General features: G+C 41.7%; 1 protein-coding gene across 1 annotated transcript; it reads left to right on the forward strand.

Moving 5' to 3' along the window:
- The first annotated feature begins 7,034 nt into the window (after positions 1–7,034).
- Positions 7,035–21,882, forward strand: emilin3b (elastin microfibril interfacer 3b). The gene is made up of 6 exons (XM_028583570.1): positions 7,035–7,728; positions 17,361–17,483; positions 18,577–18,899; positions 19,060–19,406; positions 19,530–19,880; positions 20,174–21,882. Exons 1-6 carry the CDS (start codon positions 7,538–7,540, stop codon positions 21,314–21,316), a joined length of 2,478 nt encoding a protein of 825 aa, XP_028439371.1. The 5' UTR covers positions 7,035–7,537; the 3' UTR covers positions 21,317–21,882.
- The last annotated feature ends 2,935 nt before the right edge of the window (positions 21,883–24,817 follow it).

The following is a 24,817-nucleotide window of genomic DNA, read 5'->3' on the forward strand; positions in this document are numbered from 1 at the left end:
AGGATTGCGTCACAGGCAGAGAAAAGAGCAGTCCTGGCCAGTAAACTAGTCTTTAATTGCTTTGCAACTGGGAACACATTGCTGAGGAAACAAGGGGCTCATTGTGAGTGCGTGTTCATCTCAACACACCTCATATTTTCTGCAGACTCCTGACCCCCACCAGCTCTGCAGCATTTACAATAAAACACAAAGCCAGCAATTAAAGTACTAAGTGTTTGCATGCACGGTCACATGCAGACACTCTCAACATGTGTGTCTGTGCTTCTATATGCTAATGTATTCCAACAGCAGGTAGGGATGCTGCATGTGACAATGTTTGAGCACTGAGGATTAATGGGAAGTCAGCTTGCTTGCTGGAGGATGAAGAACAACATTGTGCTTCTGTGTTAAACTCTGAAGGAGCTGTGCATGAAGAAGTATTGCAAATGAGTGAGATTGAAATGTGTGTGTTATGTGTGTGTATGTCTCATGGTTAGATCTGGATCTGGGCTGGGTGGTGGTGGTCTGGCTATGATGTAAACCAGATGTGGACTGACTATTGCAGACTATTGTACCCACTGGAGGGTGAATGAAGCCTGAGCGCCAGCATTGATTACAAATCCAATGTAATTTTTCTTTTTTTTTGCAACCACATTTGGCAGAGCGTGCTGGCATATATGAGCTCATGCTTCATATGACTGACCCATAAATCATATAGACTGCATTAAGCTAGTGCTGTCACAGGGCTCAGCAGTTTGAGAATACTCATATTATTACGGTCATTAAAAGCTGTGTTCAATAAACTATGTCAATACGTGGTGATACTGTTTAACCTGTAAACCTCCAGGCCAACTGTACTACATTTCACTTGATGTAGAGATTAATATGGAGATATTATCATAATACTAGAGAAAAATATCTGAAATACTAAATGTAATTTCATAACAAAACCGACCAAAATGAGCTAAAATTCTTTGCAGAGCTTCTAAATAAGCAAAATCTAATCAACCTATCTGCTCTGGACAGAGTACATTGGGTTCTCATCGGTGTGTACACTACTACATGCATGAGCGCCAATCCAATTGCCAATCTCTTTAAATTTGTTATATTTTCACAGAACACTGATTCAGGGAAAGAATACACTCTTTCAAGGGGTTCAGATGTTTTCAACTAAGTAAAAGAACAATGATGGCAATGTATGAATTTGGATAGTTATGAGTACAGAGTCTGCATTGTGTATGTACAGCTTCAACCTAAGCCTGGGCCAAGCACCAGTGGCTGTGTGGCCCAGTCTCCCACTGGGCATCTCCAACTACTGAGGAAAATATACTGTATAGCAAATTCAGATGCATAAATCTAAACTCAGCAATCATTTGACATGCCAAACCTGGTTGAGACACACCAGCTATGATGCATTTGATTATTAACATATGTATATTGGACTCTTATGTAGCATTGATAATAAGTAGATGACCATCAGTAGCTTACATGATGAGTGCAGCTGTAATGTAGCAGCAGCATAATCTGTACAGGAACATTATACATATAGATCTAACACTTTATAAGCAAGCTGTCACATAGATGTTTATGTTGCTAATTGCTAACATTCCCAATATGCAACATTAGCCTGTGCTAGAGTCATATCCAAACAACACCATAGGTAAATAAATATACCCATGATCAATTCAGCCCACAAGTATAAATATTAGCATTCATATTTCACTACTTCAGCTGCATGAAAGTATCACAATGCATCATAAGGCACCTGTCAAACAAAATCCAGAAAAGAATGACCATAGCTACTTGCAGTGATGGACTAGGAATGAAAAATGGCCCGGGCTTCGGGCTCAGCAGCAGCTCACTCAATTTGATTTATTTTCTCTGAAATATTCTGGTACTCTAAGATACTGCAAATGAATTTACAATTAATGCCATTACAAATAAGTGCCTATAAGGAACAGAATTATACAGTCAGCAGGCCATTGCTTTGCTCACAAGCAATCTGTGGGAGAGCAATGAAACCCCTGGAAGACAACATCCTGGATGTTTGTGACTGGCCAGCTGATACTGTATGATATACAGCTAATGGTTGTTGTCTCATAATGCAAACAATAGCATTGGCTGTAGAAAAACTAATTTTTGTCATTGAATGTAATCAAAGGTTTTAAATAATCCAATCTTTATGTTCTTACCCGGTTATATTGGTGCAAAAATTTGTGCAATTGTAAATGAACAAAAACCACAGTGAGCCTTTCATTGCAGTGCATCAATATCTTGTTCTTGTTTGCTACTCAGTGTCAGAAACTTAATTTAAGTGTTCACACAAAGAACCCCCGATATTAGCAGACAACGACCAGCTTTCTCATCTCTTCTCCAGGACGTTTACGGGCCATCTTCAGCTCACACTGGGACTCTGTTTTAGCAGCAGCTGTTGTCACATTCTCACAGCCAAGATGCTGCTGCCACCACAGACTCAATGATGTGCCTCTCTGTCCAAAACACATATGTCCCTCCCATCTCTCTCTAGAACTCATTCACCTCCTTTCACACTTATTTGAACAGACCTGGACGGACGGTAAACACCGACATACCTGACATGGAGCGACAACAACATCGAGAAGGGCTTTGGGGACTTGTGTTGTTGCAAAGAGAAGAGGAAAAAGTCACTGTTGTGCATTCATGTGTACACTCTAAAAGGCCATTACATTCCCACACCTACATCTTTATGAGTTCATATCCTCTTGGTCCTATTGTGAAAAAGTAGCTGTTTCCATTACAGGAAGGCCCCTTTGACCCCTGTGAAAATCCTGTGTGTTGTCGTCCCCCCCCCCCACCCCACCCTTTTCCCAACTGAGCTAAACCCACTTCAATCCATAGAGAAGAGCATAAAGAAAAAGAACATTTCATGTATGTCACTTGGATACCTGAGTCCAAAACTTTATAAAGATGAGGAAATTGCACATATTATGTGTATTTGTGTTGACTGTATTCTGTATAAAGGCCAAAGTATTATATTAGCCAATGCTCAAGAGGCTATACACTTTTCAAATGTTGCATGAATTTCTTTTTTTAAAGATTATTTTTTGGGCTTTTCCACCTTTAATTTTTGACAGGACAGCTAGATGAGAGAGAGGGGTAAGACATGCAGGAAATTGTCACAGGTCAGATTCGAACCCTGGACCTCTGCATCGCTGCTGTACCCACTGAGCCAACCTGGCCACATGTTGCATGAATTTCATCTCGGATTTCAGAGTATGGAATCAGTCAGGAGCAGATAAGGTACTTATCGGAAACTACTCACAGATGGAGCACAAAAGACATATTAAAAAGAAGACACATATTTTCTACATGAAACACAAGGTAATGAATGAGGAAACCCAGATACATGAGCCAACAAAAACCTTTGGTTTTGGTTCACTAATTAATAATTCAAACAGAGAATTCAATGTTTCGCTTACAGCCAATATTCCATTATTATAAAGTTGATTCTTTTTGTGTAAATTGTTGTATTTGGTATGTTTTGGTTGGCTTGTTTGTTCTTTGATAAGGGCCATATGATTCTATTTAATGCTTTAAATTATCATAAACTCATAAAATAACAGGAAATTCACAGATATTTATCGTTTTTCCTTAACATCTGGACAGTGTGCTGGGGCAGACGTACTTAAAATTGTGCCAGTCATTTCTGTGAAAAATGGTATTTCAGTGCAGAGCTGTCTGCCAAAAAAGACAAAGATTTAGAAATAGTTTCCTTTTCACTGTCTCGCTTTTTTTGTGAGGTGACAAGTTTCTAGAGCGACGGGATGAATCTTCAGCAGGAGGCCAAACACTTCTGCAGCTTCACACTGTAGAGCTTTGAATCTATGCAGCTTAAATGGATGAAAGGAACCTCAGCGATTCCATACCATAGTACATGTACCATGGAATAAGATGAAAGGTTATAAAGAACCATAAATAAAATATTAAACTAGACTAGAACACACATCTACCATCTCCTTGGCTGTTTGAGTACTCTTAGGTCTGAAATAAATTTATAACAAAAAGTAAGGAAATTTGTGTTTGGTAGATTATTTCTCTGTGGTAACAATGCTTTTTGGCAATAAATCTTATACCGTTGGAAAGCCTGTTTGGTTCCTTTTCAAATGGTGCCCCATTTGTAAGGAACATGCATTTGTAGGATGAGCAGCAGCGCTGGGTATGTGGGTTGCGCCCATGAAAAATTTGCCAAATCTTCTCTGCCATTGCCAAACAGGTTATTTTGCTGTTGCTATCGACACTTGTTTTGAGCTTCTGGTACCCCCAGGTGATGCCAATCAAGTGCCTGATTTAGAGATGAGATTCTGCAACCAGTGGCAATCCCATATCTCCACAGTCTGGGACCGAACTCTATCCTCCAAGATGACAACGCTCGCCCCCACACTGCAGGGTTTATCAGAGACTACCTCCAGAATGTGGGAGTGGAGAGGATGGAATGGCCTGCCAGCAGTCCTGATCTCAACCCCACTGAACACTTGTGGGATCAGATTGGGCGAGCTGTTCGTGCCAGAGTGACCAACACAACCACGTTGGCTGACTTGCAAGAAATGCTGGTTGAAGAATGGGATGCCATCCCACAGCAGTGTGTGACCAGGATGGTGACCAGTACGGCGGCTCAGTACTTTTGTCTCACGGCAAGAAGGTTCTGGGTTTGAATCCAGGCCGTCCCGGGAGTTTGCATGTTCTCCCTGTGCTTGCGTAGGTTTCCTCCAGGTGCTATGGTTTCTTCCCACCATAAAGACATGCAACTAGGACTACAGTTGAAAATTAGCCGACTGGCTAACACTGGCGCATTTACAGAAATGTTGATTAATGTGCATTGTCCTATTCAAATAAATAAATCTTAAAGGTGTCTAAGTGATGTGACGTGTTTTTAGCTACAACATTTTTTGTCAAAAACAGTAAACATCTCCTTACTATCTGCTAGCGTCACATCATTTAGATACCTTTAAGGAGGAAGTGCCAGGCTGTGGCTGTGTATGGTTCTTCCAAACGATACTGAGGCTCCTGTTTGTGAAATGAATACATTGTTAAATTGCCAATATGTCTTGTTTCTTTAAACTTCAATTATCCAATCCACCAAACATGGGTGCAACCCACATACTCAGCGCTGCTGCTCTTCCGACAAATGCATGTTCCTTACAAATGGGCACCATTTGAAAGAGAACTAAACAGGCTTTCCAACAGTATAAGATTTATTGCCAAAAAGCATTGTTACCACAGAGAAATAATCTACCAAACACAAATTTCCTTACTTTTTGTGCTAAGTTTATATGTATTTGGAAATAATTCCACTTACGTGATGTGTCTCTTTGCATACCGTCAAACGGTGTGCTTTTCTTTCACACTGACCTGTAAACAAAGAGTAAATAAGGCAAGGTAATTTGTATGTAGCCCACACACAGTTGTGAATGGCACTGCAAACCAATCTTCCAGACGAAGAGGCCTCAGCCTCTTCCTCCAAGTCTTCCTTCACAGATGAGTTTTTAAAACTAACCACATTCACTGAGAAGTCATGCTTGGGCTGCCTGTCTAGTCATCGTCCTCTTCCTGATAACACGAGGACTAGAAAAGATAAAATTGTGTATGATCCAGCCAGTGGTTATTTTGGTGTCTTGGTTGTATCAGAATTTACAACAGCAAGAATTCAAATAATTTCAAAGGAAACCGCTGTGTTTCTGTTGAAATTTTGTCGTATATTTTAGACCCAAGAGTGCTCAAAGTGCCATGGATGACCTATCAACCAATGTGTGTTCTAGTCTAGTTTGATATTTAGGTTATGGTTATTTACAACCTTTTAATCTTTTTTCATGGTATGCACTATAGCATAGAATTGTGTTCACCCTGTTGAGACAAAGTGCTTGCAGAGGCAAAGTAAAGTTCCACAGTGCTTTTCCTTTGTGTTCAATTTTGGGGAACTTTGACAACAAATTTGCATCGCTTAACAATTTTAAACTGTCTTGAGAGTTCTAACTCTTGAGGTATGGAGAAAACTGTAGAGTCAAAAAGGGACAGAGCAGTCAGATTACTGTGTAGCACCATCAAAGCTTTATGTTTCCATTTTGCCACAAACAAAACTAGCTAGGACCGACATTACAGAAGTCTCTACGTCAAAAAAGCTTCCAGGATCACCTATTTCCGAGCTACTGAGAATGCACAATTTAATTTTACTGTCCCACTCTCTGGTGTAATTGGGCTCTAACCCCAGAACAGAATTTGCTTTTATGATTTTGGTCTTTTCTAAAAGAAGAACATTGCCGCTCCAAAAATGAAAACAACAATCTTGTCTCCCTTAGGTTCAGAGACATATTTTAGGGCTCAACAAACATTAATTGAGACACTGACGCTCTCTTATTATAAAAACTGAACTAATTTCGAAATTCCCAGGGCAAACCTTCTGAAAGACACAGGAGACAGTTATGCATGAATTCAAGAACTACATGGAAGTGCGGTAAGACAAGCAGGGGGGTCGGGTTGTGGATCACAACTGAAGCTGTGGCTGGGATTTTTAATGACTGACTGCGGTGAGGCAAGGAGGAGGTCCATTGTGTCCAGATTGGCAGCGTCTTAGCTGGTTGTAACCGCAGCCATGCGCATGGCACTGCACACTGAGGCTGCGATTTGATGTACAGCTGCTCCTGGAGCAGATGGAGAAAGAAAAGGAGAGGGTAAATAAAAAATACAAAAAATAAAAATCCTTAATGGATTCAATAGGCTTGTATTGTTGGAGATTGCAGAGAAAGGGGACAGACCAGGAGACGGGATGGCAAACCAAGCTAAAGCAGAATTAAGTTGAACTTTGAATCTGACGGTGTGTGTTTATACGTATGTTAATGTATGTGTGTGAGAAAGAGGACGAGAGAAAAGTCACCAAATTGTATTAGTCAGTCCCCCGCTTGTGCAGAGCATTCAGGCTGGAGTTGGGGTGGGATATGCTAATACAGGCTGTCTGTCTGCCTGCCCCTTCAGAGGCAGCAGAGCAGCACGCTGCATCTTGCACACACCCTCACTCATGCAGAGTGCAGAGGAGTTGGAGGCTCCAGCCTAGTCAGCAGGTCTCACACACGCTTGCATGTGTATGTATGCAGAGCTGAAACTTTACTAGAGACACACTCGCACACTCTTCCCTCCTCCTTTCCTCTGTCCTGCTATCCTCTTTCTCTTTACCCCTCCTCTAGCACACCTTTGTGTTGTTTTCCTTGCCCCTCTTCCTCTCCCCTCCCTCTTCAACCTTACTAGTTTTCCCTCTGCTCTGTCCGATGTGCTCTGACTGTGGTCAGTGTGCGAACTGAAGGCGTGCAGGGCGAGATGCTGTTAATGCTACAGCTGTTTGGGCTCCATGTGTCCTTCAGGGCCCACTGAAGAAGACAAGACTGCAAGTGAGCCAGGGAACTTCAACACAATACTCTGAGGAAGCTACAACTATCATTTTTACCCCTTTTTCCAGCCAGTTGCATTTTCAAGACTCTGGAATTAATTGTGCTTTTAAAGACTTAAAGAGAAAAAAAGAAGAAAAAAAACAATGAGGACCAAGTTGTGTAATCTTTTTTTGGTTGCACAGCTTTTTCTCTTAGGAGAGTTGCTATCTGTTGTGAACAGCAAAGGAACTTTCTATGGAGGCCATGTCAACCCTTTCTATGGAAACAGATTCAACCTGTACAAGGCTGGACTCAACCCTCACCATTCACCAAACAAGCCCATGACCCGTCACAAGTAAGTGCTCCGTTTTGGACAAGTCACAGGCGCTAATGCACATTTTATTTACCTTCCCACACTACAGGATATTGAATTCAAAAAGCATTCCAAGTAGCTTGCAAGCCGGACCCACCTCATACTGTATTTCCCCTGAGAAACCCATGTCACCACGCGAGTTGCAGAAATATGGTTTTAGTTAGGGCATCGGCTCGCTAACAGATCCCTGAATTGACTTTCTGTTTCTCCCTTACTCACCATCAGCCCTTTTCTGTGGTTCACACCTAAAACCATCTGTGGCTGGCGATAAGCATTATAGAGCAACAATGACATGCTGCGTTATGAAAACAAAGCCGTCATTTTGGTCTTTATGGTGCAGCGAGGGGGGTGCTGAGTTGATGACAAGAGTATTGATCCCTCACAGCCGCTGTGTGTGTGTGTGTGTGTGTGTGTGTGTGTGTGTGTGTGTGTGTGTGTGTTTGTGTGTGTGTGTGTGTGTGTGTGTGTGTGGGGTAGAGAGGGGGGCTCAATTAGAGGCGAGACTTACAGTACAGCTGGGCACCCGCTGACAGAAGGGAGTGGTACAACTAATCTCCAATCAATACTTCAGCAATAACACAGTGGTCTCAACTGAGTTTGCATTGAAATAGCTGTTGAAAGTTTGTTTTGTTTTCTGACTAAATCTTCCAGTATTAACAAGTAGAGGTGAATGATCATCTTCTGTTTTGAATTAGTGATCTGTGATGTATGTAAAAACACAAGGACATTCAAAGCACATGAGCAGAGGGGAATAACAATCGCAAGATATGCTATTTGAAAGCCATGAAGCTGTGAGATGAATCAGAGCCTTGTGGATATATTTTGCCTGGATAGAGAGATGGCTGATGTTTGGTCTGTAGGGCTCTTTCGGTTTGTCCTCCCTTTCCCGTCTCTTTTGCTTGGCTTCCCCTGAGAGCTGTTATGTCTTTGGACAGCTCCCCAGCTACCTGCTGCTTCGCTCAAACTGCCACAGAACACTGCTGATCGCCCAGCCCTGCTCAGTCTGCCATGTTCCCTCATCTACAGAGAACAGGCTCTTCAGCATCCCTCACCCACTGAATGCAACACCCACATTCAATCTCTACCTTTAACTTTTCTCGCATAACAATATAGTCCACATCCATTCCTTTCCTTCCAGTCAGCTTATCATCATATGTTTACTCTCCCAGCACTTCTTAAAGCGTAACTCTCGCCAAAATGCAACCTAGGGTCTTTTTGTGAATGTACCCGAGTCAAACTTTCGTTTAAAAACATATTTAGGCCACTTTTAAGATTTACCGTATTTTCGTTTTTTGGTCAAATGGCCTTTTGAATGGGAGTGCTAGGGCACTTTTATGCTAGCCTAAAAATAGCTATTTTTAAAACACTAAGAAGGCTCGACACAACGTGAAACTTTGCTCGAAGTATCACCAGGGGCTCTACACCTTAACAAAAGCATTGACAACATTCTTTGTGTACCCAGAGTTTACTAAAAAGAAAGGTTTTGAGCAACTCACCGTAGCTCTTGTTGTTTCCGGCCGAAACCACCTCGGCAGTCAAAACATGTCGATATCCGAATGCGAACGGACTCCATATGAGGCTCCTTTTTCAACTACAAGGTCAATATTGTTTTTCAATAACGACAAAACAAGAAATAATCCGTGCAGGGCCCCTATCACTCACATTCAAAAGGCCATTTGACCGAAAAACGAAAAAAGTGGCGCTTCCGTCCTAAATATGCTTTTAAACGAAAGTTTGACTCGGGTACATTCATAAAAAGACCCTAGGTTGCATTTTGGCGAGAGTTACGCTTTAAGACAATAATCACCACCTTGTAACTTTTCTCTCACTGACATTTCTAACGTTGCTGTTCATGTTTACTTCATAGTGATGGCATAAGACAGTGGCATAATTTACTTTTTGATAAAGCACCAAAGAGGTTTATTCATATTCACACATGCCAATTTATGCCAAATATATTTCCAAGCCTGAATCCCAAGAGTAACAGATTAACCAGACGTCATAGACTGTTCTATTCAAAACTAGCTGATCAGTAATAACAGATGGTCGGTAATTGCGTGTTGCTGGTAGCTGGTAATATTCCCCCACTGCTGACCCACCTTGGACACAGTGGGCCCTGGGGACGTGTCAGTGTCAGACCACCACTACAGATATATGAGCTCAGTTGTTGTCAACCTGGACTGGTCAGTGGGACTTAAAAATAACACGTGCTATGATGTGTGTGTGTGTGTGTGTGTGTGTGTGTGTGTGTGTGTGTGTTCATATATGCATGGGTGTATGTTAGTTTATTTATATATTTGTAAAAGATTTCACATGTGCTTTTACAGCTTATAAACACGAACTTACTGACCACAGAGTCACATGGACAAAACATGCCTGCTTTTTAGTGAGAAAAATAAAAATTCTCAGCTGTTGGTGCGCCACAGACGTTTTTTCTCTCTTCATGTTGAATTAGTATTTGTGATTTGGCAGCGAATAATTTGATTTCACAGTCATTCCTTTCACTCAGTGCAACCACTTGCAGCAGTGAGAAAATATATAGCCCTGTAGTCACTGACTGTGACATCTTACGTAGACAGTTACAATACTGTACCTGTCATAGCTTCATTGCATAGAAGCCCATATGGGCCATTGCTGAAACTGTGCATGAGTGGCTTAGTTCAGATTTAAGTGTGTTTTGGTCCAAAGCTTTGGCAAAGTGGCAAATATTCATGAAAAGAAATGACATTTTAATATTTCATAATGTTGATGTTTTTGATATCACATCTTCATACCCAAGAGAAAATTATAAGACAATAGAGAAACTTTGGTTAGTAGTTGGTATGCTTCTCAAGTGATGCTATACATAGGAAACTAATTCTATAAAGTATTCTGTCTAACACATAACTGTATAAGTCACAATAGAAAAGTCTATTTAAAAATGTGTCTGGCACCCCGCAAGCATCTCCTACCATTCTGCATTACCACTATACCACAAAATGCACAACGACAACGCCATGAGCCATATAATACACCCATCATTGGGAAATGAATGTTGTATAAATCAATTAGGATCCCAGCAGATGCCACATGCCTTCACTGATCAGATTAAAGTCATATCCTTGGGCTTTGCAATGATGTATGGGACAGAGATCAAGGTGGGAAAGGTCAGTGACTTGGTTGAGGTTAGAGGTTATGGGTTTCTGTTGTAAGTTTGTGTTGAGTGTCCAGTGGAGGACAAAGATGGAGTCAGTCTCCTGCTAAGGGTCAAAGAGGCTGGGCAGTAAACTCCTAAGCTCCTCAACAACACATATTTATCTGACGTACTGCTTTCACTGACCTTTCTGCTAAAATGTTTGGGATTTTTATGTAAACCCTCAGTGAACGCAGATTTTACCATCTAAAAGTCTGATGCACTAAATATTAGAGTTTTAAGTGATAATTCAATATAATTGTTATAATATTTTAACAGAATCATACAATGATAAAATGATATGATATTGATGGACCAAAGTCTGTTGTCCAAATTAAGGACTCATAGCAAATTGTTATTGAAAACTGTAAAAATAAGATTTTTTAAGGAATAATTTGACATTTTTATGTAAATAAGCTTATTTGCTTTGTTACCCAGAGTTAATTATGGTGCTAAAGCTAGCAGCTAATTACCGTTGTTTATCATAAAAAAAAAGTGTCAGTGATTGCTTAGTTTCGCATAAGAAACAATATATAATTATGTGAGTTTAAATGTTGATAGGCAGATTTTTTTTAACCTTTGCAGGCTAGCAGATTTCCCCCTGCTTAAAGTCATTATGCTTAAGCTAATCACCTGCTAGCTGTAGCTAACATATAGCCATGAGAGTGGTAGTGATCTTCTCATCAAACTCTCTGCAAGAAAGCTATTAAGTGTTTTTTTTTTATATTTGGACTGCCTCACTTGGGGCAACCAAAGAGGTTTATTAGAGCAGAAGGTTAAGGAGCTCAGACATCCGGAAGGAGCTCGAAGTAAAGCCACAGACCCTCAATGTCTTATAACAAGCCTTTACGTTTAATCCGCAAAGTTCTAGGTCTTGTGGGAAATGGTGTTTGTTTCATCCGGTTTCACTTTGGCTCTCTATAGCTATTATATAGTGCCTATCAGAAAATGTGTTGCTTTGCTTTGTTCAGCAGCCACCTTCTGTACAACACATTACTATTGATTTCATTCAAAAGCATATACAGTACAATGAGCCCAACAAATCTAACAATTACGTTTTAAAACCCTTTCAGTTCAAGAACACAGAGAGCTATTCTTACCCAAAGAAGATTAAGTGCTTTGGGAAATGGCTGAGGATAAGTTATTGGGGTGTTTTTTCACTACCGGTGTTTGAGACTCTTACTGTACTCCATGTGAAAAATAGAACAAAACAACATAAAGAATATATGACTGTCTAATAAAACAAAGTAAAAATGATCTATAATGACTAGGAATTAGCAGCTATAATTGTGTTTATCTACATGGTTTTATTGCTGTAGTGAGGATTAGAGGTTGATAGCCAAAGTTTAAACACTTGTAAAAGTAATGGTCTGCCTTTAAGCTATAATAACCAGAGCTGGCATCGGCGCTAACTCTGTCTATGAAGGTCAGAGTTATCCCCTAGGTTCTAGAGCTGGGAGTATCACGTCTTTCCTTTAACCGTAACCAGTAGGCACAAGAGCTACGCCAATCAACCCTGCACCATGAGGCCATCCAGACCTGCCAGTTGGCTAGAAATAGGTTTCATTAAAAACATATATGGAAAGAGATGGGCCCTGGAGGAGAGTTGTTAGCACATAGACATGGTTGTTAAAGTTCCTATTAAAGATTGCATGGTTTTCTATCTGGCCTGCTCCAGTCATAAATCTGTCATAGGCAGTAGCCTGGGTTCAAACGGTCAGGAACCCTGCAGGTGAAAGAGTGGTTAGTAATGAGGAAGGTAAGCCCTTTAGTGCCACAGAGCAAAGCAATGGAGGAAAAGTGGCAGGTGAGAGGGCCGGAAATGTCAGGGTCATGATGAGACAGAGGGGTGTTGTGAAAAAGAAAAAGAGAAAGAAAAAAGAAAATATTAGAAACAGAGGCAAGAGCAGGACTGGTATGCTTAGGATTGAAAGGTGAGTTGTTTTGGGCCCAGCAGAGGGTGGAGGTCTAGAAGCAATACTATTTGCCAAAAACACTCCACATGAGAATCTGAGATGGGAATTCTACTTTCCCCCTGGGAGGCTCTGAAGTGTTTTAGGAACTGTAATGCTATACTGGAAATATTTACAGTCGGACCAAACTAGCAGTCAAAAATGACACGCTCCAATGACAGAAAGAAGACAATATTTGGGCGTTAAAAGAGGGAAGGAGGTGTTTTAGGAGAGAGAGAAAAGTGAGGGAAGAGAAACCATGGTGAAAGGAGGTTAAGACTGTTATAGAAAAGGTCAGGTGAAAGTGGGAGGTGCACAAGAGAGTTTAATACACTGATGAACTTGAATCAGTGTTGAGTCAGTTGGGAATGGGTGGTTCAGTAAAGGTCTGGATCAACTGAACTTTTTTTATTTGGGTGTTTTCTTGCTGTTGTTGGGATTCAAATCAAGTTTCTTTTAACACACAAAAGAGAAATGCTTTTTTTATATGGAAATAATTAGTTAGAAATATGTTTAAAATCATAAGAAATAACCAAAATAAAATATCCAGCACTTGTAGAGATTATGCAGTAAGCTAATTAGCATTTTTAGCTGAAGGAAGCCTTTTTGTAGATCTGTATTGTGAAAGAGTCAAATAAGGAAAAAGTAACATTGCATATCAGAAGAGTGGAATGCATTTACATTAGATACATTAGATTAGGGTTGGTACGTTCAGTCAAAGACAGCACACTACTCAGCTGCCGTTTGAGACTGCTGGCTCTAAAGGTTGGCAGTGTCGGTTGTTTTTTTGGTCAATCCTCAAAAACTGTTGGACGGATTGTCATGACATTCGCTACGCACATTCATGTCCCCCTCTGGATAAATTGAGGTCATTTTGGTGACATTTCATCTGGCGCCATCATTAGGTCAAAGTTGTCATGTATCCAATACTTTGGTTTTTATTCCCAAATATCTGCAAAACCAATAACATTACCATCAGCCTCAGCTGTGTTTAGCACTAATTAGCAAATGTAAGCATGCTAACACACTAAGGTGGTGAATGTGGAAAGCCTTATAACACTATACCATCAGCATTAGTGGGTTAGCATGCTGACATTAGCATTTAGCCAAAGTACAGCCTCACAGAGCCTATCTGCTCTGGCTGTAGACTCTTCTTAGGATTTATTACACATGTTGGCGACTTCCTATACCTCTGAGCTTCTTCACTATTCTTTTTCTAGTTCACTCAGGTCCTCAGATAGATGCTTTTGTCTGTCCCAGGGGCAAAGTTACATTTAAATCATCATGCCTTTGCTGTTGCTTCCCCAAAGCTAAGCAAAAGTTCACCAGCTCTCTGTTGACATCTTTAAATCTTGTTAAAAAGTAATTTCTACTCAAACAGTGAATCAGATCAAGCTCTACAATATCACCATGCAATTGCATACTAAATAAAAAAATTGCAGTTGTCTGATATGTTTTGGCTGTAATTATAACCATCTATTGCAGTTGTGTGGTATGTTGCCCAATGCTAGTTACTTTTACATGTGAGTCGTATATAACGTTAATTTGACCTTAGTGACTTTTACTGGCACTTACTGGGTTATCCTGTGTGGCCAACCGCTCCCATCTGTCACCAACAAGTGCTAAAACAAACAACAGAAAGTATTTATACTCTCAAAACCAGTCTCTTGATGCCACATTGGCTGAGGGATGAGGCGTTAAAATAGCTCAGAAATGGCCAGCACTCCCCCCTCTCTCTTTTTCCTTCCTCGCCGTATTCCTTTGGTGTCAGATCATGCTGAATCAGGACTTATCATACCCTAAAGACGGCACTTTTCTTCTCATATATGACAACTTGCACATAATGGGTTTGTAATTCTGGCGATAAAGTTTGTGTAATCCTCATTCTGCAGAGTTGTGTGGTCTCTGTGGATGTGAGATAAACGGACCAAGAGCTTCACTGCACGTGTATGTGCATGTGTGTGAGAGTGTGTCAGTGTCTCTGCAGCTCACACACACTATCACTATCTCTCAAGTTGAAACTCAACATTCGTCCTACAAAGATCTGTTTTTACACTGCAAAGCAGGTGACCTGCAGTTGCCCTGGCCGACACTGTGGCGCAGAGGGACAAGATTAATCTCAGCGCTCGACTTTGATTCTCACAAATGCCAGAACCCCTTCTGTCTGTAAGACACTGAGGATAAAATATCACTCACAGACCGAAATGACATTGACAGATCTGTGAAAACAGGCAAAGAGCAGACTGGGAAGAGAGAGGCGGAACCAGAGACCAGGAGAATGTTTTTTTTCATCCCATGTACATCTGGATTCCTGCAGGCATTGTGAGCGATTCTGAAGGTCATTGGCTCCCCACCAGATGTGCACCTGACAAACAAATTGCTGAACATGGTCACTTTTCACTCCACTGATCAGGTCTGTGTGTAATGTGAGAAGGGGTCACACACTTACTGTACTGTATACACAGACATACTCATGCACTGCTCTCCATTAGCTGTCATAAATCCTTGTATGCCTGTAGAAGCTTTTCCTCTCACAACTCTCACATACGCAAAAAACAAAGTCATAAAGCTTTTAAGCTTTTTCTTGCATTTGATAAGTCTGTCATCTATGAGTGCTGATATTCTCTGGATGACAGCATCATTCGTTTTTATAAACTCCGGGAATAAAGAAAAAAATGGCGTTTATTTTGGCACCAAAGGCTGCGTGTATTCTATGAGCAGTAGATGAGAGAAGAGGGAGTGATCAGTGTTAACCCACCTCAGGGATCGTAAAGAAAAGAGCCTGCAGGTGGGGTGGTGGGAAAAGAATTGCATGAAAGCAAATTGTTAGCAGCATTGTGCCAGCGGCATCAGCAGACTGAACAGAGAAACAGTAAATGAGCTTATTAGGAGTTTTCATGAGAGGAGAAATATGCCAAAAAATTATGATGCGGCATAATGTATTTGTCAGATTGAGCTTCATTTCATATACCTACCTACCTAAACACCATCTGATACATACAATGTTTCCAAACAGATTTCCTCATTTTTTGCACTAAAATTCATCAGCAGGAGTCAGTAAATTCTCTGTGTGAGTTTAAAGTGATTTAACTCTCATACCACATCAGTTCAGGTCATAACAGCCACTTCCTTAACAACGCATGACCTAGCAGCAGGTTGTCAGGCTGGTATGAAAGGAGCTCTGTCATTCCAACTCCTGCCCTTTTCCTTCCACCGCGATTAACATATGTCAACACAGGGAGAGTGGTAACACACACACACACACACACACAGACACACACAAACGCTGTCAATGCAGTCAGCGATTTGTAGAAAGCAGCATCAGTGCAGCGGTTTCTCACAGATTCTGACAGACTGCCTGTTAGCCCTCTGAACCTGTTAACTTGGCATGCCTACCCTCCTCGGCCCCTGTGTCCCTCCTTGCTCCTCCAAACACTTCTATTTGTCCTGAAACAGCTGTGGAGCAACTTTAAGTACTGCATGTGTTGCTAAATGCTCCCCGCTGAATGTAAGAAATGCTTCACATGTGAGTCTAGAGAGCACAGATCATTGTTTCCTGTGTTGCACGGGGGCCAGGGGAACATTTGGCAGTTGCTATAGTTGCACTAGCAATGAATGGGAGAAGGAGAGAAAAGGGTCCAACTCCAGCATGATGCAACAACTGTTCAAAGTAGTTATAATAAAGTGTTTATGTGTTGGATTATGGATATATCTGAGAACTATCTGGGTGATATTTCTTGTTTCTTGTCTAAATGGTTTTTAGCATAAATCAGTGGAACAATAAAACATCCTTTTCATCATTCTGATTTATGCCAGAGGGGTCAATACATAAATATGTGCTTTTAAAATTAGGGGAAGGGAAGCATCAGTCGATAAGTTATCAATATGCAACATGAAGCTCTTCTAAGAAAATCCTTCAAAGTTTGTAAGATGTGGTTATAGGTTGCAAACCAAAAATGCAATATGAAATGAAGATTGTTAAAATCTTAGTATTATAAGATTACATAAAATAGACAAAAGATGTGTTCATGCAACAAAATCCAAAGGCTGCTTATAAAAAGAAAAGACAGCAAAGCAGTAATTAAGGCAGAGGGAAACTGCTAATGAGCAGTATGAAAATACACAAAAAACACAATAACTCAAGGGAGGTTCATATTTCACATATTTGTCACGAAGAAATAATCTTATCACCCAGCTAGAGGTGGAGTAGCAGCAGTGCTTTAACAGGAAACTACTATTTACTATTTATTTATTTAAAGTGAGATTTTTGAGAGAAGAAATTCGTAATTATACAATTCAAAAGTGTAAATGAAAAGCAATAAAACACACCCTTCCTGTTCAGCAAAATCTATGTAGTCTAACCTTAATATCTTTACAGGTACGAAGCAAAACAAGGGCTGTTGTCATCTTTAATGTAAAGGATAATTGCAGTGTTGATATATCAGTGCTGTTACCTGTTTAACTCTAATGTCACTCTACTGTCCCCACAGAAACCACTGTGCCTACGTGGTGCAGAAGAACATCACATGCACCATGCAGGATGGAGTGGCTACCTATGTGAAGGCTGAGTACACCACCAAGTGCATCTGGGGTCAGAAGTGTCCTGTTGTCATGTAGGTTTTTCAAACAAAACAACAAAATGCAATAAATTAAACAGATAAAGTTCCACCTTATACTTTTGACTGTTCAGTTTGAGTCCTGAGGGGTTTGGTTGTGAAGTTTGTAATGCGTAATTATTACTTCAGGAGAAACGGCAGAACGGGGAGCACCGTGAAATCTACCCTGCATCAATGCTGCCCTCTAGTGTGCACATCATGTGCTGTCCATATTACAGTTAGAGCGTTGGTAGCTGTATGCACTGTTTGTAGTCAGAGTTCTTCTACAGAGAGACACCACTGGGGGAAAGATAGTGATAATTTAATTTGTATTAAAAAACAATATTAGGAACCGGCTACTGTCAGCACCCCTTTATTCTCTGCACATTAAAAATGCTGAGAAGCTCCTCCTCACTTATTGATTATTCTGGGTTACATGTGGTCTTGTTTCTTACCTGCCCACCTACCTATACCAAGTTAACACCCTACATTTGTTTTAATAGTATAATTTATGTATTGTGATACAAATTGGAGGTATGAAGTAATACTTTAACTTTACCATGTGTGTGTAAATCCATGTAGACATGCCCATAAAGCTTCTCTATGTGATTTTGTGATTATTTTTATTATACCTTTGAAATGCCCACACGCAGGGGAAACTAAAGGAGTGGATTTTCCCTTCATAAAAGACAGCTGAATGTGTGTGTGTGTGTGTGTGTGTGTGTGTGTGTGTGTGTGTGTGTGTGTGTGTGTGTGTGTGTGTGTGTGTGTGTGTGTGTGTGTGTGTGTGTGTGTGTGTGTGTGTGTGAGAAATAGAGAGTTTGATTCAGCTTAGACAAAATAACACTGAAGTTGGGTGCTGACCCAGGTTCAATCCTCTGATGCCACATCATTTATGTTACACTTTGTGTTAATCTCCTAATCTCCCTCTAATCCATGTTTAATCTCATAAAGAACAGCTTCATCCCTTTATCTCTGGACCTCCCATCCTCTGTCCTGGCTCTGTGCTCTTAATTAGTAAAAACAAATGCAGCCCTTCTGATAAAACGTCTGATATGACAGTTTTGACATACTCTGATAATAAACATGCTTTCCATCATGTCTCCTTCAGGTACAGGACATTCTACAAGCCAAAGTACAAGGTGGGTTTTAAGACGGTGACTGAGCTGGAGTGGAGATGTTGTCCCGGCTACTCTGGAGAAAACTGCTACGACGGACCCACATCACTGCCTGACGTCATGATACCACCTTTTAATGGTGGGGGTGTGCCCCATCGCCCAGGGATGAAGGGATTCCCCCATGGCCCAAGACCCCCCATGGACCACAGGCCTGGAGGAGGCCAGCTAGAGCCTGGCAAACCCTTCCCCAGTGTGTCTGACCACAGACCAATACCAACAGGACAGCTGCCTGCTGGGAACGGAAAACCAAACTATGGTGGGAACCAACACTAACCAATTTAATGTAAAACCCTGGGCATGTATTTTCATTTTCTCACTTTTAAATGCTCTCAATGTTGCATCATTCCATCATCCAGTGGTGAACTTTCTAAAAGAAATCCTACTTTCTTCTTTCTGTTTGATCCTTGGAAATACAGGAAACAAATTTGGGATTTCAGGAGTGACTGGTGAACGTTTGGACCGTATGGAGGAGGACCTACGCCGCCTCACCCAGGGTCTAGACACTCTCAACGGGGTAGTGGCTGGCCTCGAGGAGCGACTGCGCACATCTCTCAGGGAAGACACCAACAAAATCCTGGTGTCCCTGCTACCAAACACTCCTCGTGTGCCCGACTCTACAGTAGGATTTGGGGTGATCCCAGATGGGACTCCTGATGGACTGGAAGGAGGAGAAAGCTTCACTGGATTTGGAGACTTAGCCGGGAGGGTGACAGAAGTGAAGGATGAGCTGCGAGCCAAAACTCACATCTTAGAGGAGATTAAGGTACTGTAACATGATGCTTGCACAAAGATCAGTTGGTACAGTATCTGTATAGATTAATCAGTTCTGCTTATCCTTTCTTTATTAAATGCTAGCTTTTTCTCCTTCTCACCTGTGTGTCCATAGGGGATGGTCCTGGGTCATGATGGCCAGCTGAAGAGGCTGTTGGAAGGAGCTAGAGGCAGGCCCATCCCTGGCCACAGCTCCACTATTTATCTGGACGAGATCCTGGATGCCAAGCTGGCCGACGTGCGGGCTGAGATCCTGGATGGCTTTGAGCGCCGTCTGACCGGTCTGGAGAGCCAATGTGACGAGAAGATTGGGGCGGTGCAGAACCAGTGCCATAAGGAGCACATGGATGGCCAGGAGCAAATGCAGCAGTCTCTGGATGGAAGAGAGACCGGGCTCAGGGAGGAGTTGGGCTCTTTGCAGGCTCAGATCCAGGGCCTAACTCTCACTGAAAGCTGCTGTGGACAGGTATGACATGGATGTAATCAGCATGCAGTAAACAAGCAATTTGTCAAGTGAACAGTCCTTAAATAAATGTACTCATGGTGTTTTCATGTAAAGAAAACTCTAACAATATGACACTACCGAAATTTGGGAATTGTATCGATCTTCTCTATCTATCTTGTATCTATCTTCTCTAAGTCTCTGCTAGAAATTAACAATCACTCAATCATTGCTACAGAAAGAATAACATATCTATGATGTAATCAGGTATGACTGGACATTTTATCGGATTACTAACAAATTATTGATTATTGCAGGTGAACAGTCTCTCCCAGCGTGTGCTGCTGCTGGAGGAGTCAGTTAAAGGCTTGACAGAATCTCAGAGACAGCTCCAGACTGCCCTCACTGACCAGAGCATACACGTAGAGACACTTATCGAGACCCGCCTGGTGGACATAGAGGGCCGCCTTAATGCTACAGAGGGTGGACCTGATGGAGTAGCAGGGCTCCCTGGTGGTCTGGATGGCTTCAAGACCATGCTGGAGGACAAGCTGAAGACCCTGGAGGAGAGAGTGTTTGTGGCCGTTGAGGAGCTGAGTAATGCCACTGCTCCGGCACTCCTGGAGGGTCAGGTTGTCCCGGCACTGGAGACAGAGATTGAGTCTGTAAGGAGGAGAATGGAGGGAGACCTGGATGGCATTCAGAAACAGTTAATAGATCTGGAGCTCCTCTGCACCTCTTCCTGCTCACCCTCCACCCCGCCAGCAGGGGGTATCAGTGTCACTGAAGTAGAGGAGGCTTGTGAGGGGATGGGGAAGAAGATGACTGACCGCCTTGACTCCCATTCTAACCAGCTGAACCACCTAAACAACACCCTGCAGAACCTGCTCTTCCATATCGCCCAGGAGGACACGGAGGGCACCGTCCAAGGAGAGATCACCCTGCTGAAAGTTAACATCAACTCTGTGAACCGCTCTCTAAAGGGCATAAAGGACTCTATTCGATTCATTGCAAGTGAAGTGGGCCACGCTAACGCCACCTGGGAGCAGAGAGAGCACGAGATAGTCAACCAAGTTCAAGGAATCACCAAACTAGTGGGCCACCAAGCCTCTCTCCTGGGGGCCGGGGAGAGGCGGCTGGCCCAGCTAAAGGGAGAGCTTGTGGCCTTGAAGAGACGGCTGGCTGGGGAGCTGCAGGGCTGCCGGAGCACAGCGATAGAAGTACAGAGGGAGGTGAAGGATGTTGATAGCAGGGTGAGCCATGTAGAGGGCCAGTGCAGCAGCCTGGGGGAGCTGGCAGAGCAACTGGAGAGGATCAGGGCAGAGCTTGAGAGACATTCAGATTCCTATCTGGCTGAGGTGAATGGCACCCTGGCCGTCCATTCAGAACAGCTAGCTGAGCTGAAAGGGGAGGTCAAAGACTGCAGCAAGCAAGCAGCCAACCAAAAAGAAGACCAGTAGCATCTGAGCTACAGAATTTATTCAAAAAATAAACTTATGTGTGCTATTCATTAGGCTCAAGTGACTTCCTCTGCTTCTCTGCTTTCTATTTCAAATCCCATCTGCGCAGATGCAAATTAAATGAACCAGCAAAAGTCATTTCCCATAAGCTCTCCCACCCCAGTGCCTCTAGGTGTCCTGGGTATTTAGTTTAGTGAAATGAGGAGAGGAAGACACAGAATACAGAGACACACCTATGGTTGTATAGCTGGGCAATATTTTCCCTTGAGATTTTATTCTATAGGGCATTTGTTTATATCCTCTGATCATGATATTTTGTTTTCACATTTTACCTTTTTTAACTTATATGAAGTGACTGCATTGTTATGATGTTATTTGTTTGTATTAGAGAAATGATTAAACAAGTGGATGATATGGGACTAATATGCTGCTACGGGTTTCTACTGACAAGGACACTTGACGTCCTCTGTTTTTTTTTTTAAATACTGTAAGTCAACATGGTGCTATTTACAATTTTGTAAACTTCTGTTTCACACGTTTAAAAATTATACGTATTTCTGCATTGACAGTTGTGTTTGTTTCCTGCCGCATTGCTCCAAGTTGCATAGAAGTTCCAAAACTCACCATTAGGGGACAGTGACAATGCATTACATGGCATAAATAAAATTTAACACACTCCAGGGTGAAAGTGTTCTTTAGACATTATTTTGGCAATGTAGGCCTCTATCTCTTATATTTGAAGTTACATACACATCAAATGAAATAAAAATTCAACAAAACTTTATTTATCATTGTATGCAGCAGCTCGCCTTTGGAGTTATTGTTGTTGGATGGTTAGCAATTTCAAATTTGTATTAATGGACAATATTAACTCTATACTCTCCATCCATTTATTGTATGTCAACAAATACACACAACAAATAAGGAGAAAAAAAGAAGACAAAAATGTTATCTATGAGGCAACAATCAAATTCTATGAAGTATGAGCCTAATGAAGCCTTATAAAAGTAATGAAGCCTTATAAAAGCATAAAACATGATCTATGAAGAATTGAGAAGGGACACTGGAGTAACACAATACACGCAAAAGGAATTTAATCTGCAGCATATTACAACTGCAAACTTTCTTATTGTAGTTCATCTCATACTTTATTTTGATATAGTATAGTGCCTCCATTGCAATTAGATATGCAAACTTCCTCTTTTCACTTATTAATTAGAAGAAGACTCTTTGAACAGATCTTAAAATGATTGTCCAGACTGTTTCTGTCCTTCACCAACAGCATGTGGAACCAGCACATAAGAGAAAATGTAGAAAAAGAATAAGTAAAAAAAAAAAGAAGCTGCATCACAATTAATTCTCTCAATATTTGTTATCATAGATTTAGGACAGCTAACTGATTTTGAATTATGACTAAGCTTGTAGTCAGGTTGCAGTGTTTGCAGGTTTCACAGATATCAGCACGTAGTTTACGAATGCAACATCTCCCACTGATTAACTTGCTGTCAGCATGTAATGGGGACCAGAAATGTATCATTAATATATGCTGCGCAGCATATTGGGTGGAGGAATATTAGGTGTGACTGTACAGAGAAAGCAGTTCTGTTAGAGAGATTAATTTTTGTTCAAAACCCCTGACTTTACCAAATTGATACATAGCGAAAACTGTGTTCAGTTGGTAACAATGTAATTGAAATAGCATCACAGAGTTGCAAACTAAACCAGCTGACTAAACTGTGGTCACATGAAGTGGTCAGATGATAATGTAAGGTCATTAGGTGAAAGTGTGGAGCATATTGTTGTGTTTGCAGACTAAGGGGTTAGGGTAAGACTCAATGCTAATGTACTGTATGACGCTGAGTGAAATGAGCTGTAAAAATTAGTTGACCTTGCACCACTGAAGCACTGTTAGCAGTTCTTCTGTACAGCATCAGCACATAGTTTTTAAAGACAACATCTCGTAGTAACCAGAACAGGATGAAGCAATCATAGCATAATGAAAACCAGAGGCTAGACATAAAAATAAGAAGGCTGGAGGGACAGTTCAGAGCGATTGGAGAGGATGGAGGGTTATATGGATATGCTGTAATTGGAGAACAGAACTGACTGAGGGATGATAGCGAGATAATCATGAGCATGAGACAGGAGGAATAAAGTAGAATGGATGTAATGAGATCTAAAAAAAAAAATAATTATGCAGTGAGATGGCGTCAGAGAAGAAAAATGAGCAGAGATGCTGAGCTGAGTATGGCTGCGACAGCCAGTAAAGGGAGGAGGCGAGGTGAGAGGATGAGCCCGGCTCCGCTGAAGAGGGATTTATTAAAGCTGATAGACAGGGATGTGACGAGAACAGGGAAGGCAAGAGAGCAAAGGATGGACATTGAGAAAGTGAGCATGGCAGTGTCATGGAGGATGAAGAATGTGAGAATGGGAAGCAGATGTGTTTACACGTTCCTCGTCCCTCGGCTCTTTCGCCTTGTTGCCGGACAGAAAAACAGCCAGGCAGGAGTCACAACAGGAGCTGGAAGAAAATACATGTCTGCTCAGATAAGCATGCACAGGGCATATACTAAAACACAAACAGTAAGCTACAACTGGGCAAACAGCAGCAGTGCAAGTTTAAACCCCAGGGTCTGACAGCAGCTGCATGCTCTGCTGCAATCACTCGGGAAACAGCAAGCACGGTCCCATTGGGGACCTGGAGAAGACACAGCAGAGGGGGGGAGCATGACGAGATAAAATGGAACTAAACAGGAGGGGTTGCAGGTTGCTGTAACGCTGGGTATGGCTCATATCTGAGACCAACCATGATAAATAGTTGTGTAATCCCATAAAACAATGTTACAGATTCACGTGACATCCACACACAAATCACATGAGCACTGTGGCTTCTCTCTTCTTTTTTTGCACATGCTTTTTACACATGCATGAGACAGCACATACAGTAGGCCTAGTCACGCGCACACACACACACACGTCTCTCTGTTTTTTATTTAATTAGTGCTAAGCCTGTGTCGAGGAGGCGCGCACACACACACACAAAAAGGAGCACAGAGGAAGTGTGGATGAAAAGTGCAACATGATTTTGATCCACTGAAAGCCACAAATGTTATGTTATCTTAGTTATTCAGCTATTTCCTGATTCAGATTCCAGTTTAAGACACTGACACAGACACGCAAGCAGCATACAAAGGCAGAGGCGACACAAATGACATCAGAGCCTTTGAGTGGCACAATACTCAAGGGATTGCATGTAAATGATATAATAAAGGATGTGTACGTGTATGCTGGCGTGTGTTGTATGCACATCCCGAGACAACTCTTGAGATCTTAAGAGCTGTCCTCTGTGTGAGTCTGCCAGCCAAGTGACCCTGGTGTTAGCATACCAAAGCCTTGTGTTTAGCAGACTCCATTAAGATGTGGCTACCCCAGCCGGGCTCTGTGCCTCTGCCAAGCCTCTCACACACAAACACTGCAACTACTGTTACACAGCAGGAGAGA

Source organism: Perca flavescens, chromosome 7, assembly GCF_004354835.1.
Source record: "Perca flavescens isolate YP-PL-M2 chromosome 7, PFLA_1.0, whole genome shotgun sequence".
Lineage (NCBI taxonomy): Eukaryota > Metazoa > Chordata > Actinopteri > Perciformes > Percidae > Perca > Perca flavescens.

What these genes read in the sequence shown, in the direction of transcription:
- emilin3b (XM_028583570.1), top strand. Translation starts at nt 7,538, where the DNA reads ATGAGGACCAAGTTGTGTAATCTTTTTTTGGTTGCACAGCTTTTTCTC. An exon ending in CAGAAGTGTCCTGTTGTCAT is followed by an intron (nt 17,484 to 18,576) that starts GTAGGTTTTTCA and finishes TGTCTCCTTCAG; the next exon opens with GTACAGGACATTCTACAAGC. An exon ending in ACATCTTAGAGGAGATTAAG is followed by an intron (nt 19,407 to 19,529) that starts GTACTGTAACAT and finishes GTGTGTCCATAG; the next exon opens with GGGATGGTCCTGGGTCATGA.